The 17,299-nt window shown below is 37.2% G+C and overlaps 1 protein-coding gene across 1 annotated transcript; it reads left to right on the top strand.

Annotated features, from left to right (window-relative positions):
• Positions 1 to 1,480: 1,480 nt before the first annotated feature.
• Positions 1,481 to 15,342, top strand: LOC131535801 (zinc finger protein 501-like; the record flags this gene model as incomplete). The annotated part of the gene is made up of 2 exons (XM_058768306.1): positions 1,481 to 1,787; positions 13,053 to 15,342. Coding segments are annotated over 2 exons (1,278 nt in total), but the record flags the coding sequence as incomplete, so codon positions are not given.
• Positions 15,343 to 17,299: the final 1,957 nt, after the last annotated feature.

Raw genomic sequence — 17,299 nt, 5'->3', positions numbered from 1 at the left:
ACATAGCCATTTGAGGAAGGCTTTAAGACCAAGCGGAATTCTCTGCCAGTTGCTTCCGCTTCACAGCAAACGGGACTCGCTCTAACACCAATTCGCTTCACCGTCTGCGTTTTGATTTTGCCAAATCAGTTTGGGCGAATGCAAACAACTTATTGATCATGAGCCCAACATCCAGCAAGGCAGGAAAATATTCAGTCTACCTGAGAGAAGTCTTTCACGCTGTTAAATAGAGAATATACTTTAAAAATAAATAAATAAATAATAATAATAATAATAATTAGGGTAGCCTACTCTTAGACTTGGACCTCATTATTAACTACAAATTCAAGCAGCAGAAACAGCCCACACTCTCTAAGTTTTCTTTATTTGAAAAATATGCATTTTCATTCATTCAGAGGCTATATGGTTGCATTAAAATGTTTGTTTAGTGCCATTGTTTAAAAAAAAAAAAATGCTTTATTGACTGACATTTAATAGACATTCAGTTATGCTTTCAAATTTCATTCCATTTGTATGTAATTGCACAGTATTTTCACCTAAATTACTACACTACTTGTGCAGTCACTCTTCAATAATGGTAAAATTTACTCAGGCTGATGACATTAAAATTATTTTAAGAGTAATTGTACCTTAGGTTAAGCAAAACAAATGTGATTATTTCTGAGAACTTTTTAACTGCAGGCAGACATAGATTATGGTACAGTACAAATATTTTGAGTGTCCCTTATTTACTTTAAAAATACAATTGTCAATACAACAGTGCACTAATGCAGACTCATATACTGAGCTTTTAATTACAATATTTTAATATAGTCAATCGTGAACTAAAGTGGACCGGTCTAAGGCATGAAACTCCAGGGCTGAAAATGAGTCCCACTCCGGCCCTTGGTCTGAGCTGTTTCGGCTGAGAGAAACTTGCACTGATTGATCTTAAAATATATCAATGCCTTTCTTCAAATTAATTAAATGTCCTAATTGAACTATGCCCTAATTCTGACTTAGTCTAAGCCTTGTCTGTGAAACCAGGCCTATAATTTTATATTATTTTTTATAATTCTGGCCTATTTATTTTTATTATTATTATTATTTATTTATTTATTTTTAAGGAAAAAACAGCGCACCTTACACACGCACTAAGTAATTTTACCTGTATTCACTCCAGTCCAGCGGGTGGCGCTAAAACACAGACGTTTGTTTGCCAAACACCAGTAAACCTCAGATGAAGAAGATTAGTTTCACCGCTCTCTCTGTTGTTTTGTTTCGATGCTAGCTTAATACAAACTCTTGGAAATGTAGTTTCTGTAAGCAGAAAAATACAGTTTTTGAATCAGGTCAATAAATATCTGTAATATTCTCATCTTCACAGTCGTGACTAAGTTTTGAAGCAAGCAGGAATATCTGGAGGAGTATCATCTGAGCTGAGATCTGCTGCTGTGAAGATGGTGTTTGTTAAAGAGGAGAGTGAGGAGGACACGAGTGAACCAGAAACCTGGAAAATAAAACACGAGGAACCAGAAACCTGGAGAATAAAACAGGAGGAACCAGAAACCTGGAAAATAAAACAGGAGGAACCAGAACCTGGAAAATAAAACAGGAGGAACCAGAAACCTGGAAAATAAAACAGGAGGAACCAGAAACCTGGAGAATAAAACAAGAGGAACCAGAAACCTGGAGAATAAAACAAGAGGAACCAGAAACCTGGAGAATAAAACAAGAGGAACCAGAAACCTGGAGAATAAAACACGAGGAACCAGAAACCTGGAGAATAACACACGAGGAACAAGGAGGTTGGTGTTTATTCTTCATTCATATTTAATGGTTGTTTGTGGTACGTTAGGCTAAGCTTTAATCCTCTGGGGTCTGATGGTTTTGGGGCTCTGGAGAAGTTTTTTACACGCCCTGACATTTGTGTTTTTTCAGTATCAAAAAAAAAACATTAATGTCTAAAGGCTGATTACACTGTATTCAGTGCAAACTGTGCTACAATAATATGTGAGCAGCATGAATGTACACAGCAAGAGTGGATTTAACTCCCTCAGAGTTAAAATTAACACTTACCCAGTGTACATATGGGAATCACTGCTAAAGTGTTAAATTAACACTTTTGAAAGAGTTAACATTTTTAACACTCTGACAGTGTTAACTAACAAACTCTTAACATGTAAAATATCAAAACCAGAATAGATGATGAGAACACCAAAGTTGGTGTTGAAAGTTAACACTTATGGATTAACTGGTCAACACTGCACCAGTGTTCAGGTGAAAATATTAAAAAATAAACCCACAAAACAATACACGTTTACATTTATTTATTTTATTGAAACATTGTAAATATTTTTTCCCTACACCAAAATGTCTTCACACTCAATGTTTTCAATACATGTAAAGAACATGTTCTTACAACAATTAAACATCATAATGTAGAAGCAAATCAGTGCAAAGACACAAAAAACATTCTTATTTGGTCCATTAATGTCATAAGGTTTATAATGCTGACATTTAGGAGGTTAAACAACAGCATTCCATTCATTACCATAAAAGCTGAATGCATGTTAATGCTCACTAATCAAAGTCTATGCTGGTGTTTGGACCTCCTTGGAGAGAATACTCTCATCACAGAACTGCCCCTGTAAAATTGAAAAATAAATAAATATAAGTACAAACCAAAACAGGATCATTCCACATCCATTTATCAAAACTATTATCAGGTGAAATGTCAGAGACAAGTATGAATTGCAATACAAGAACTTCACCCAAAACTGAAAATTCTGTCATTATTTATTTATCCTCACGTGGTTCCAAACCTGTATGACGTTCTCTCTTCTGAGGAACACAAAAGGTTATATTTTGAATAATCTACAGAAGAAATACATGCGACCACTCTGATCCTTTTGCATCTTTTTCAAAAGCTTGATATTTATTGGCATATACTGACATTATAAGGACAAGCAGGTCTGAAAAAGAAAAAAGGGCATACCGCATTAGAAAAACAAAAGGGTGAGTAAATAATAACTTAAAGGGTTAGTTCACCCGAAAATTCAAATTACCCCATGATTTACTCACCTGCAAGGCAACCTATAGGTGTATATGACTTTCTTCTTTCAGACGAATCCAATCGGAATGATATAAAAACATTTCCTGGCTAATCCAAACTTTATAATGGCAGTGGGTTGGTGTTTCTGTTCAACAGTCCAAAACAAGTGCAATAAAGTGCATCCATCCATAATAAAACATGCCTTACACGTCTCTTAAATTTAAAACGTTATAAACACTTTTCTCTAGCTTGCGCTAAATGTTGTACGTGGAAGCCTTTCCGGGCGGATGACACAGGACGTCGGTGTAGTGCATGCACCGGTGAGAAGTGACGAAAGCGGAAGAGCAGAGAGCAAAACAAACGAATCATGAATTAGAAATACAAAACAAGGATTTGTAAAGAGAAATGTCGGAGGATTTCGATGTAAGCCAAGAAGAGAGTGGTTTGTCTTTGCTAAAGTAAGGAACATTTTCTTCCTTTGCTCCTGTAAACAAATGTTGGTTCTCGTGAGACTAGCATATTTCACTGGAGCCAAAACTTCACTAAAGTCCTACATCATCCACCCGAAACGGTTTGCGCACACGACAGTTAGCGCAAGCTAGAGGAAAGTGTTTGTTTTAAATATGGATATTTTTCTAACAAAAACGCATTGATTCACTACAGGAGGCCTTTATTCACTCCCCAGAGCCGTGTGAGGCACTGTTTATTATGGATGGATGCACTTTATTGCACTTCTTTTGGACTGTTGAACAGCAACACCCAATCACTGCTATTATAAAGCTCGGAAGTGCCAGGATAATAAAACTCAGATTGGATTCTTTTGAAAGAAGAAAGTCATCTAGGATGACTTGAGGGTGAGTAAAACATGGGCTAATTTTGTATGAACTAACCCTTTAATTTTCATTTTTGGGTGAACTATCCCTTTAAGGAAAAGCATTTAATTCACTGTAAATGTATATTGTAAAAAGAAAGTCAGTCTTACACAGTGTCCTAACTACACGCGACGCCACGACACGCGATAAAAGGTATCTTTCCATGTTAATCAGAGTTTTTGTCCTAACTAGCCGCGACGGCGACACGTGAAATTTCTAATTTAGAAACGGTTTCTATTTCCGCGATGTCGCGGCTGGAACAACAACATACAAACTATATGATAGTAGATAATCTCAGGTGATTATATGCTTTATTCAAAGTTAAACGTGTCTAATATGAGTTTAAATATCATACTGCGTGACCCTATAGCCATACTGAGAGCAACAACAGATAGTTTACCTCAGATCTTGAAAAATAAATTAAATCAAAGATATTAATTAATCAACTCACTGCGAACCAACGAGTGTATTCCATAACAAAGATGTTATCGGTCACTCAGTATGTATATTTAATGATGTTAAAAAGCTTTAATATTTATGAATTAGATTATAAACGTATCCATTTCGTTGCAAGAGCAGTGCGCTTCCAGAGAGAGCCCGCCCACACACGCTTCTGATTGGCTGTGATATTTGATTGATTCTGTCGCATCGCGGTGTCGCGTCGCGTCTGGTGTGGACACCCAAATTGCTTGTCGCTGGAATCTTGTCGCGTCGCGTGTAGTTAGGACACGGTGTTACTAGAAAATGGGTCTTCTAACGACAGAGACAAAGTCACAATTCCAAGTGCATACTGATCTCTGTACGGAGGTTGGACGACTCCTATCAAAATTAATGCACATAAATGGGATAGCACATAAATAAATGACAGTCCAAGCATATCAAAAACTTACAGTTTATATATATATTTTTTTAGAAAGAAATCAGACTCTTTATTATTAATGTTTTTTTTTAAATAAACATGACAATCAATAATCTTAAAATGTGCAATTGTGGCTTACCCATGTATTGGTGGCTTCATACTCTTCAAGCACATCATCTTCTTTTGATTTTTCTGTTAAGCCAGCATGAACCATCTGTAACAATATTAAAGAACTAGTTTACTTAAAATTGTAATTCCAAACCCATACGACTCACTTTTGCTGAATTCAAAACACAATTTAATGCTTAAAGATAATAAGATAATAAAGTGTCTAAAGTAGTTAATTGCAACTCATGTGCCATTCTTCAAGACTTGTGAGGGCACAAAATCACTTTGAATGATGAACAATGTAATTCACTCAGTATAGAGAGTTTGAGTTTACTGAAAGTGTTATTTTCAAATTAATTCAATGAAAACAGCACTCAAATCCAATATAAGGACACATCAACATTCACATCAATTCATGCTTAATGAAATCACAAAAATTGGTCATGAGACACAAGAACAAATGACTTATATTGTCATTTAGATTTGGGTAGTTTACAGTGGTTTGATTTGACAATATGACGTTACAACTAGAGATGTTCCGATACCCTTTTTCCCTTCCCGATACCGATTCCGATACCTAGGCTCAGGGTATCGGCCGATACCGAGTACTGATCCAATACTTGGGTGTGTATCTGGTTATACAGCTGTATGTACTACTAGCCCTGTATGAAACGATACAATTATTTTATGGTGTGCTTCACCATATACTGTGAGATAGATAGATAGATAGATAGATAGATAGATAGATAGTCTGGCGAGTAAACAAAAAAATATAATATATAATGTTTGGAAAATGGCACATCTTTTTAAATATCTAAAAGTACACTCTTAACATCAGTCAGTCAAGCATTATAAATATATTATGATAATCAAGTATTATTTAATGATATAACTTTAGCAATTAGAATTAAAACTTGGTAACCATGTATGAATACATATTAGTCATTTTAACTGAACTTAAGACTGGTGGTGGTGCTTTTTTGGTCATTCAGTGTTTCTGTAAAAAATGGGGGGGGGGGGGGAAACTATCAGTAATACTGATAAAGATAATCATACTATGAATTCTACTAAGAACAATATAAAACGCACTAAGGATTTACGAGCTGATGGATTCATGAATATTAATCAGGTTGTTTGCGTTCGCTCGAAATGATTTGCTGAAATCAAAACAGGGAGGATAATAGGTGAGCGCCAGCCAACGAGATTGTCGTTTGCGCATTAGCTCCGCCTACTACTGGAGAACCCAGCAGTTCTTAAAAGCTGAAGAATTCCAAAGGAACTCCGTTATTTTGACAGGAAAATACAACAAGGAATATCGTTTATATACCATGCAGAATTGATGCGCTACATGTAAGACTCTCTCTCTCTCTCTGTGTGAGGAAAAAGCAAAGCGACGGCGAGTCGTGCACTTCACACTAGAGCTTACGGTACGCCAAATACAGGTGCGCTGCGCATTCATTCAGATGAACTGATAAATAGCACAGATCGCTTAACGGAGAGTGAAACTCTGAAGCGCTCAGTCAGAGTGTTCGGAGGATGACAATATATCTGTGCTAAACTTATACATAGCCTCCAACTCACACACTGGCGAGTAAAATCTGAGCATTTATTAGTCAGTGGCTAATATTTCACATTATTTAGTCGCATATGCGAGTGATTTATTGGCAATGTGCTAGCACGTTTGTATTTCTTCTTCGCTGCTCTAAAAAAGTGGTTGCTTGTGGCAACACAGCACAACTTCCTGTGTTTTCATTCTGAGCAGCGAAGAAGAATTGATTTCCGATTTGCAGCGTTAAGCAAAGCTAGTGCGCATAACTATGGGTGTTTCTCAAACGGAAGGCTGCATCCTACAAAGGTTGCATATCTCGGCTGAAGGCCATCTCAATCGGAAGGATCATTGGAAGACAGCCTTCGTTTCGCGTCCTTCTTTCAGCTGAATTTGAAGGATGCATGGGATGTATCCTCCGCAACCTTCAATCACCCACAATCCTTTGTACCCATTCCATTTCATGAAAATAAACTGACGAAAAACGAGTCCGTACTGAGCTTGTCTGAATTTATTATGAAATCTAAGACAAAAATAATGTTTTCGGACATGAAAGGATAGATGTTATCTTTTGTTTTGGTGTAAATTACTTACTAAACGCTAAACTGCCAATAATTTATGCCACAGGGAGATCATGGCGGTTTTTCATTGTATTGCATTAATAGAAAGCCAAATAATATAAAGATTTGTAATACAAAGGTTTTTTTCCAAAACCAAGTTTTATTAGTGTTTTTGTGCCGTGACGGTAAGGGCGGGAACATATGTGACGTAGCCACGCGCACTTACTAGAGCGTCTCATTCTAGCGTTTATATGCCGATGAGGAGTCTAGCCTACAGGACTCTGAAGGACTGAACTAGGAAGGCTGCAGCCTCGGTAGGATCCAGCCTTCCGTTTGCGAAACACCCTATAGGTCTTGTTTAAGAAAATGGTATCGGATCGTACATGGGTTCAAGTACTCGCCGATACCGATGCCAGAATTTTTTGTGGTATCGGTGGAATTTCCGATACTAGTATCGGAATCGGAACAACCCTAGTTACAACATACATAAATGAGGTAAAACACTTCCCTTCAAATTCAAATGTCATCTGTGAGAAACGTTTCGGATCGTTTAGGCGCGCACATCTATAGATATTGTCATAAAGTAATATTATTTTATAAAATGCATATCGTAAATGAAGTAAAATACTTACTTTTGGCGTTTTCCTCGTTAAAACTAACTTCCTCATCTGCTCCGGAGCATCACGAGTGAACGAAAATATCTCTCTGAGAAAAAGTTTAAGAGTGCACAGCAGATGAATATCACTATAAATCAATATGATGTTATAAAATACATATAGTAAATGAGGTAAAACACTTACTTTCAGTGTTTTCCTTGTTAAAACCAACTTCCCCGTCTGCTCGCACCGCGAGAGAAAGAAAATATCTCTCTAAAAAAAAACATTTAGGAGAGCACAACACATAAGTATGGCTATAAATTAATATGATGTTATAAAATACATATTTTAAATGAGATTAAAACACTTAACGTACTTTCGGATATTCCCTTTTAGAAAAGTCCTCGTCTGTTCCGCATCGCGAGTGAAAGGAATGCCATTGATAAACGTTTTTAGGCGCACCCAACACATTTAAATAATTATAAAATGATATGATATTACAAAACACACTTTGTGAGTAGGATTAAACACTTTACATCGCTGTTTTCCATCCTAATATGCTCCGCATCGCGAGCAAAGAAAATGGCGTCTGTGAAAAATATTTCAGACGGATTAGGCTCGCACATGAGAAAATGTCCCGGATGTCACTAATAACTCTCAACAGTGTTAATGAGGGTAATTTTCCGTATTAACACCGTCCAGAGGGTGCTGTTTACACTAGCTAGTGTTAATCCTTTAAAATTCAACACCACAACTTTAACTCTTTACTCTAAAAGTCCTTAACACTGGGATTTCAACACTGGAGATTTTACTGTGTAGCCTACACTTTGTGTTTTTGAATAAACAAAGTTTATGAGTGGTCAGTGAAAAACCAAACAGTTGCTGGTCCCGTGACTTCCATAGTATTTTTCTTCCTACTATCAAATGTGGACCAGCTTCTGTTTGGTTACCCACATTCTTCAAAATAAATATATTAAAAAAGGTTTGGAACATGTTAGTGAGTAAATAATGACAGAAATTACATTTTAGGGTGAACTTTCCCTTCAATGACAAGCGGCAGCATGTTCTGTCCTTTTAAAGGCCGTTTCATACTGAGCGCAGTGTGAAAAAGTGAGGCGAATCGCCAACAAATGGAGCTTTCGCACCGAGCATGGAAGGATTGATTGATTGTCTTCAATTCACCTAGGATGTAATGATTAAAGGGATACTCCACCCCAAAATGAAAATTTTGTCATTAATTACTTACCCCCATGTCGTTCCAAACCCGTAAAAGCTTTGTTCGTCCTCGGAACACAATTTAATATATTTTGGATGAAAACCGGGAGGCTTGTGACTGTCCCATTGGCTGCCAAGTAAATTACACTGTCAAGGTCCAGAAAAGTATGAAAAACATTGTCAGAATACTCCATCTGTTATCAGTGGTTCAATCTGACTTTTATGATGCGATGAGAATACTTTTTGTATGCAAAGAAAATAAAAATAACGATATTTATTCAACAATTCGTCTCCTCTCTGTCAGCGTAGTGCCATTTTGGAGAGCATGGACGCAAAGTGCGTACGCTATTCTCTGTCATCAGTAACGCAAATCAAAGTTGATTTATTTATTTTGGCAAACAAAGGGGGGTTTACTATTAAAATTAAAACATGGAAGAAATGTTGTGTGATCATTACTTAAAAAAAAAATAAAGTTTTAATAATTTTAATAGTAGCCTAGTAGTAGCAGTATGTACATTCTGCTGAACAATAGTAATGTATTTCTGCCACAGTGTCTTCCCAGTTAAACCGAACTTTTATTTTGACGGGTTGTCGTGAATACCTTTACATATGATATGACGCTAGTTTTACTCAAATAAAACGGTAAAATGCTAATCAAGTGACTCTCAGAGCAGTTCTGGGGGTGTTGTTCACGTGTTTATGTCCTCATTTAGTGAGACAGCAGACACTGAAATCACCGCAAGCATCACACGCTTCAGTCTTTGTGTAGTAAACAAAACCGCACGATAGAGAGCAGACTGCTCCGTACGCTTTTGAATTGCTCTCGCGGATGTCAAACACTGATCGATCTGCGACTATTTGAAGACTATTTCATGGAACTTGCTCAGAGGCAGAGCGCTTTTGGAAAGCTGGAAATGGCGCGGCCGCGATTTCCACGCATTTTTAGAAGCTGTGAACAGGGAAATCTATTTAGATCACCTTATTGTATTAATTTGAATATAGATATTTGGCGCCAGATATCATTTCTCGTATCGCATGGAGAAGGATCGCCATATATCACCATATCGATTTATTGTCCCACCCCTATTCCACACAACTATTTCCAGCACTTTAAAGCTCTAAAAATCATCCAGTTTAAATGTTATGTTTAATGGGACAAAACACAATGTATATCAAATATGGTTTTCTGGTAAACAAACACTTATGTGAAATAAAAAAAAAATAATAATAATTACCACTATAACCAGTAGATGGCAGCAGAGGAGCACTTACTGGCTTATTAGTCATTAATTTCTACTTGCTTTATATTTGAAATTATAAATAACTATTTTAAAACATCAAATCATGAAGAAATCAAATTTTGTCAAAGTTTTGCACCGTTTCAGAAAAGTCACAAATCACCAAACTTTTCTTCACTTTGCTACTGAATCGCACATCAATTATAATGACTTAAAGTTGTTGGTCAGTTCTATACAATACTATAGAATAATAATGGTAGATTCAGTAAGAGTAGAATTAGGGATGTCAATTTTCAATTATTTCCATAATCGATCGTCGTTTAAATTAACAATCAATTAATCGTTAACCTTAAAACTGTGAAATGCGTCTATAGCAGTGGCAGATGTGCAAATGCCACTCAAAACTAGGGTTTGGCACCGGTACCTATGTAACCGGTATGTACTAGAACTGAATCAGAACGCAGATTTTGGTGCCATGGCTGAGCGATCGATTGAAATATTTGTCCTTTGTTTCTCCAAAATGAACGTAAGAAGCATCATCGCCGGCACCTCACGTGAAAAATAATTTCCCGACTGAGAAAATGCACGTGAACAAGTCGGAAAGCTCTAATAATACAAGCCCAACAAATCTTTGTAGTAACGCGAGCGTGCTGTTTTCACATTTCGACTTAAAAGCACAACTCGGGAAATGAGAGCATTCGAGGAGCGCGTGAATGCAGAAATTACACTTGCTCTGACGGCAGCAGGTAGCCCTCCATTAACTAGCTAAGCTAAACATTCTTAAATTAAAATGCCTAAAGCTAAAATTCTCTTGTATTCACGTTTTTAAACCTGTTGTCCAACAAAAGAGAACATTTTAACCTTTTTAGTTCACAACACCAGTTAAATGCTTCCTTTTGTGATCTGCTGTAGCTTCTTGTCACAGAATGAGGCAGAAAATATGTTCCATAGGCTACTAATACATCGATTGGCAATGGATTATAAATATACTTAATTATTATGAAAATACCAGAGATGGCTTGAATAACACAGATAAACTATACATTGTCGTAGTCGAGTGTTTATTGTATTTGTTTTATCATTCAAAACGTTTATATCTTGTTTACTCAGTTACATCCATAGCAATGCATTTGTCCATATTGGGGATTTCCTGGAGCTTCATGAGTTCCGCTACTTCTGTGACTGGATATGTGGATTTTTTTGTGCGAGGGCGCCCTCTGGCATCCAGAATGAATGAAAAAGACATGTGTTTAGTGCTAATGGCCAATCCAATTATTAATTGGTAATTTTAATGTATTTTTTATTATTTTTAAGTATCGGTTCAGGCACCGTTTAGGCACCGGTACCGTTTTAAAAGTATCGATTTGGCACCGGTATCGAAAAAAACCCAAACGATACCCAACCCTACTCAAAACACAGGCTTTCTCCGAATTAAAGGGGTTTTAATCTAAATAAAAGGCTAGTAGCAGGACTGTAAAATGGATAGATGTGATTTATGATCATTTGATAAAATGAAGAGAGCGCGCCGTAGTACGGATCATTTTACTTTGTTGGCTGTTTCAGATCCCGTCACGGAGACCGCTGAACGCGCCTCTTTAAATGGTTTCATTGTAGGCTACTCGTTGTTGTAATTTAAAACACAATTGCAATGTTTGTAATTGACATTATTGGCATTTAAAATAAAATGATCCCACACGTAACTGCGGCTCATGGGCCTGCGCTGCGCGGTCAGAGAACCGCTTCCAAAACCATCGGCGGAGCTACGACAAAACACACTGTTACCCTTTTGAAACATTTTAATGTGAGTATTATAACACAAGTGAGGTACAAACCTTTGTTTATAAGAGAAATAATGGGTTAGCAGGCAAATGTTACATCGTGACTGCGTTTGCATTCATGTTGTTCGATACCTGTACATTTAAAGCCATACGCGTTCTGTTCTGCCGGTTGGTCACGAGTTTCCAGGAATTTAATATTTACTGTTTCTTTTCCCAAATCCTCGCCATCTCACCCTCTAATTTTGCAGGTTTATTTTATTGTCGTTCACTTAATCACTGCTTTTGTATCTCTTACTGTGGTAAGCATGCGGGGGGAAATGAAAGATTTTGTGGCCATGAATTAATAATTCGTTCCTATGACTTAATTTGTTCCCTTATTTTAGTTAAATCATGGGTTTTCTTGGGAATAAATTAATGAAACCTAGACAGTGCCCACAAATTAAGTCGAACATAGAAACAAATTAAATTACGAATTATAGCTTAAGCCTTTATATAGACCTGTCCTGCTCGTGTCCCACAGCCCTGTCGACGCACATGGCTGTGGGACACGTTCAATTGTATGAAACAATTATATCTGGGGAAATTATAATTAAACATGACTAAGTTACTACATTTCAATACAAAATAAATTTATATTGTTTCTGTTTTAATGTACTTTTAAAGTTTGGATCACATTAAAAGCGTAATTTGTACATTAGTGTATTATTTTTGCCAAAGATCCAGCTCCGTCACGTCACTCACAGCCGCACGTGCGTGTTTTGCACATGCGCAGCACGCAGCCCAAAATTAAACTGCTTTAATCGATTGCATCTCTTATCGACCGATCGCCGATTAATCGTTGACATCACTAAGTAGAATATATAAATTTTCTATATGAAAATTAGATTTTGCACGTTATTGATGTTAATGAAAGTAAATTTTGCATGCTTCCCAACTCAAACTCAGTGCTTTACTGTCAAATGTGTATTACCAAGAAATAAACGTGTAATATTATTAGTAACTGCACGTATTACTGCAAAACAGTAGTAATTTTATGATTAAATTATCTTTATTTTTGATACCCCACACACCATCCCCCCAGTGCTACCAAATCTGCTTCTGGTGCCAACATCCGTACAACTTAGTGGCGCTGCTCTCAAATGTTACTCTGGAGCCCTGCACTGTTACATCAGGGTTCACTTTTATGTTCACATTTCTCAGCTTTTAACAAGTTACTGAAAATGAACCATTTTTATTTTTATTTCAGAGCTGATTGAAGAAAAAGAGGAGAATGAAAAATCAAGTGAAGTTGAGGAGAAAAATCATGTCGAAGCTGGAGAAAAACATTTGAGTTGCTCTCAAGCCAAACAGAAAGATTTAAAGAAAAGAGGAGCCAATACATCTTTCACCTGCACTCGGTGTGGAAAGAGTTTCACATGCAAAACAAGTCTTGAGCGTCACATGAGAATTCATACTGGAGAGAAACCATTCACTTGTGATCAGTGCGGGAAGAGTTTCACACAATCAGCAAACCTTAAGGTACACATGAACATCCACACTAGAGAGAGGCAGCACGCATGTGATCAGTGCGGTAAAATGTATTTATGGGCTGCAGGTCTGAAGAAACACTTTTTGAAAGTACATAAAACACATACTGGTGTGGGAGAATGCATGAGCTGTAAGTGTGAAAAGACTTTTACTTCAGCAACCTGTTTAAAACCGCATGAAAGGATGCAAACTGGAGAGAAACCTTATGTGTTCACACTGTGTCCACACTGTGACAAAAGATTTATTAAGTCAGGAGACCTGAAAATACATGAGAGGATCCACACTGGAGAGAAACCTTATAAGTGTTCACACTGCAACAAGAGATTCAATAAGTCAGGAGACCTGAAAATACATGAGAGGATACACACTGGAGAGAAACCTTTTAAGTGTTCACACTGCAGCAAGAGATTCAATAAGTCAGGAGATGTTAAAATACATGAGAGGATCCACACTGGAGAGAAACCTTATACGTGTTCACATTGCAACAAGAGATTCAGTCAGTCAGTACATCTGAAAACACATGAGATGATCCACACTGGAGAGAAACCTTATAAGTGTTCACACTGTGATGAGAGATTCAGTCAGTCATCAAATCTGAAAAGACACGAGAGGATCCACGCTGGAGAGAAACCGTATCAGAACAAAAGTAGAACAAAAGTAGTAGAACAAAAGAAGCAGAAGTACCCCTAAGTAGATCATCTTCAGATCCAGCACTTTCAGATCTGATGCTGCCTCCTCACCAAATCTGAAACAATAATGCATCAAGCAGTAAAATATCATCTGGATAAATCTGTCCTAACCAGTCATTACATGTGACATGACAAAGAAACCTTACCTAAAGTTTTCACTGTGAATAAAGTTCAACTTCATCTTCAAAACCAGCAGATTCAATTGTGAGATTCAGTTCAACTCAAAGATAGAGATCCTCCCCATAGAACAATGGCAAAATTTATGAAAAAAGTATAAATGATATCATTGTGTTTTCTTATGGGTTTTCATGTTATGTTCAGTTGTCTTAAAATGCATATGTATCACTTGTAGTTTGCTTATTCTTTCATCAAGGAAAGTAGATGGTTTTTACAAACTGATCTTGTTCAGGACACTTTTAAGAGAGACTGAGATTTAATTTGAATTTGTTCTTCATTGTTGTTTTTAAAATAACGGAGTTATTCTTCCGCTTAAGATGTATTTAGGAAATGCAGCTTTGCAACTGATTCTTTTTTGCTTCTCTTGTAAGTAGGAATGGATACTTGAACCCGCTATTAAATGAGCCCTGTGGCTGAATTACGAAAAACTGTTGTATCGATAAGCTCTGATGTTAACTGTTCTGCATTTGGTGCTGGGGAAATTAAGGAAATACACTTACAATTTATTATTGGTACATGAATACTATCAAGCTAACTGTATCTTGCCAACTCTTTCTACATGCGATAATATCAAGACATTTGTCCGTGATGTCTTTTCGTTATTTGCAATCTATAAGCGAGATATACTCTCTTTTACTTCAGGGCTGTGGATGTGTGAGGTAAAGTGGTATATTAGAGAAAATCTGAGGTCTTTATGTCCGCCACGTGTATGTGTCCACATGTTTGTAGTAATCCATTATTATGAGTTTGCACCACTGATCTATAACAGAAAACTGGATTGCTCACTGTAAAAGTAAAGCCACTGTGCCACCATATTGCTATTCCCGAGAATTATATTTTATACCCCATCCCCTTGGCCCTTGAATCAGAGTGAGAAAAAGTTTAACGATTTCTATTTATTGGGGGACTAGCCCCCCTCAATGTCTATGGTGGTTACAGCTCTGATCAGACATGAAAATATGTTGTGGCACTATTGTGCAGTCAGTAATGTTAATGGCTTAATGTTAGCAAACCTTAGCGATTTCTTTTATTTTTTTGCAAACATTCCTTTGAATAACATGACCATAATATGAACACATGATTGAATGTTAACATAAAACAAATGATTACTTTTCATTAAAATCTTTATTAACGCCAATAATTCTTACATTTATGCGTCATCTTGTTCGCTCAGGCAGTCATTGCCGCTGTAGCCGGTTTATGCTGAGATAATTCTCATACCGCTTCTTTTGAAGTGTGGTCCCAAAAAATCTTTGTTTGAAGGGCTATGTGGCCCTTCCTCCTACACCTACACCTCCAACCAAAAGAGAATTGAGACACAGTAAGCAGTAAAAATGTGATTGGGCCTTTGTGTTGGGAATGCCTATTTAAAAAAAATAAGTATCACATTCATTACAGTAGCAAACATCAGATGGACGAGATCCTCAACTTGCTTTGTACATAAAGCTTAATTCACCTAGTACAATGATTCACTGTTTATGTAATTGCTATACTGTTTTTATTTGTAACTGCAAATGTTTCAAATAATGATTGAATTAACAGTATGCATTTTGAAGCAGTTAATGATTTAAATGTTGGTTAAATTGATAATTAATATATACATTTTACTTAATAAATAATGTATTTATATGTATATTGTCTGTGGAAGGCATAGGACCATAAAATGTTCAACCAATCAGATTATTTGGTCTGAACATTACGATAGACTGTCCTCCCTGCCTGTCAAAATATTTGCATACCTCTGCGCACCCTGCTCGCGCAGACATACATCATCAGCGCGTTCATTATGCCATTGCAGAAGAAGTGAGAATGGAAGGTGTTATTGTAATATTACGCGCTTCGTACTGTAATGTTTTCTCACCAGTGAATGAGAAATGAGGAAATCTGACAGCGTTTCATTCAATCATCAGTGTTCTCACCATGTCACTAGTTAGCCTCTGGTCTGCCTGTGTGCTTTCATGCATTTCGGAGGAGGCGTGGCTTTGGGGAGTGATTAGAAGGGAAGGTGAGATCTTGCTTTCAAAGCTAGCTCGCTATTGCTAGCCTTTCTGAAATCACCCACCCATACCTTTAACTGTCAGTATTTATTGTGTCCCAGACATAAGGTTATTTTTAAGCTTTACCATGGGCAGCGCAATACATGTGAATTTGTTGACTAAGCTAACGGAACCGGCGAATGCAGAAACCTCATTTGGAAACCATGTCCACCGACCAGGTAAAGTAGCCCGTGTTACACTATGTTCTACAAATAATATCATATAATACAGAGTTTTATTTATTGTTACTCCAGAATTGAAAACTACAATGACAAAAAGTACGGTAGTATGTTTGCCTAGTTTTTTTGCTCGCATAGTTTGTATGTAGCATTGTTTGCAAAGGGTGTAATTTGTATAATAGAATAAAATAAAACTATTCACTATTTTGGGAGCACTCTAGGTTACAGACTTTACTTTCCATCTAGCCACTACAACTGATGTCATGATATCTTACTTTGTTACAGCTATTACAAAACATAAATAATTAGTAGGATGATATGACGTTTGGACTTGTAACAAAACACTGTGTTTTTCAAGGGGAGGTGCAGCAAGTTGGAGGAGCAAGGGCAACAGAAGAACTAGGAGGGAGAACATTGGCTCTGAATTTCAGAGGAGGCTACAAGACCAGCGAAATGAAGAGATGCAGGCAACCCTCCAGACTTTGTCAGGCCCACAGAAACACCAGCTCCTCCAGAAGGTCATGATTAGACTGCCGGGACTAATGTTTGATGTGTTGGCCCTTCTGGAGAACCCTGACAGATCTAGAGTCCCCGATTGGGATGGCCTTGACAGGTGCTTATGCACTAACTCCAGAGAAATGACCACAGATTTGGAGAGGCTATGCTGCCGCCACACGCCAGAGCGCAGTGTTAGTAATATGTCTTGTATGCAGTACTACATGCTTGATGAAGGGGTTTTGAGGCTGGCCCGTGCAGCCTGGAACGATATATTTGCCATCGATGACGACCAGGAGTTGAACAAAAACAATATAGACATGTAGCTTATCTGAAATGTGTGCTGTGGCAGCATGGCTGCCTTGGGGTGGGCAACAGGGTGGTTAATTA

The sequence above is a fragment of the Onychostoma macrolepis genome, chromosome 03 (assembly GCF_012432095.1).
Source record: "Onychostoma macrolepis isolate SWU-2019 chromosome 03, ASM1243209v1, whole genome shotgun sequence".
Classification (NCBI taxonomy): domain Eukaryota; kingdom Metazoa; phylum Chordata; class Actinopteri; order Cypriniformes; family Cyprinidae; genus Onychostoma; species Onychostoma macrolepis.
The sequence above is the reverse complement of the archived record's forward strand: the minus strand, read 5'-3'. Positions and strand labels throughout refer to the sequence as shown.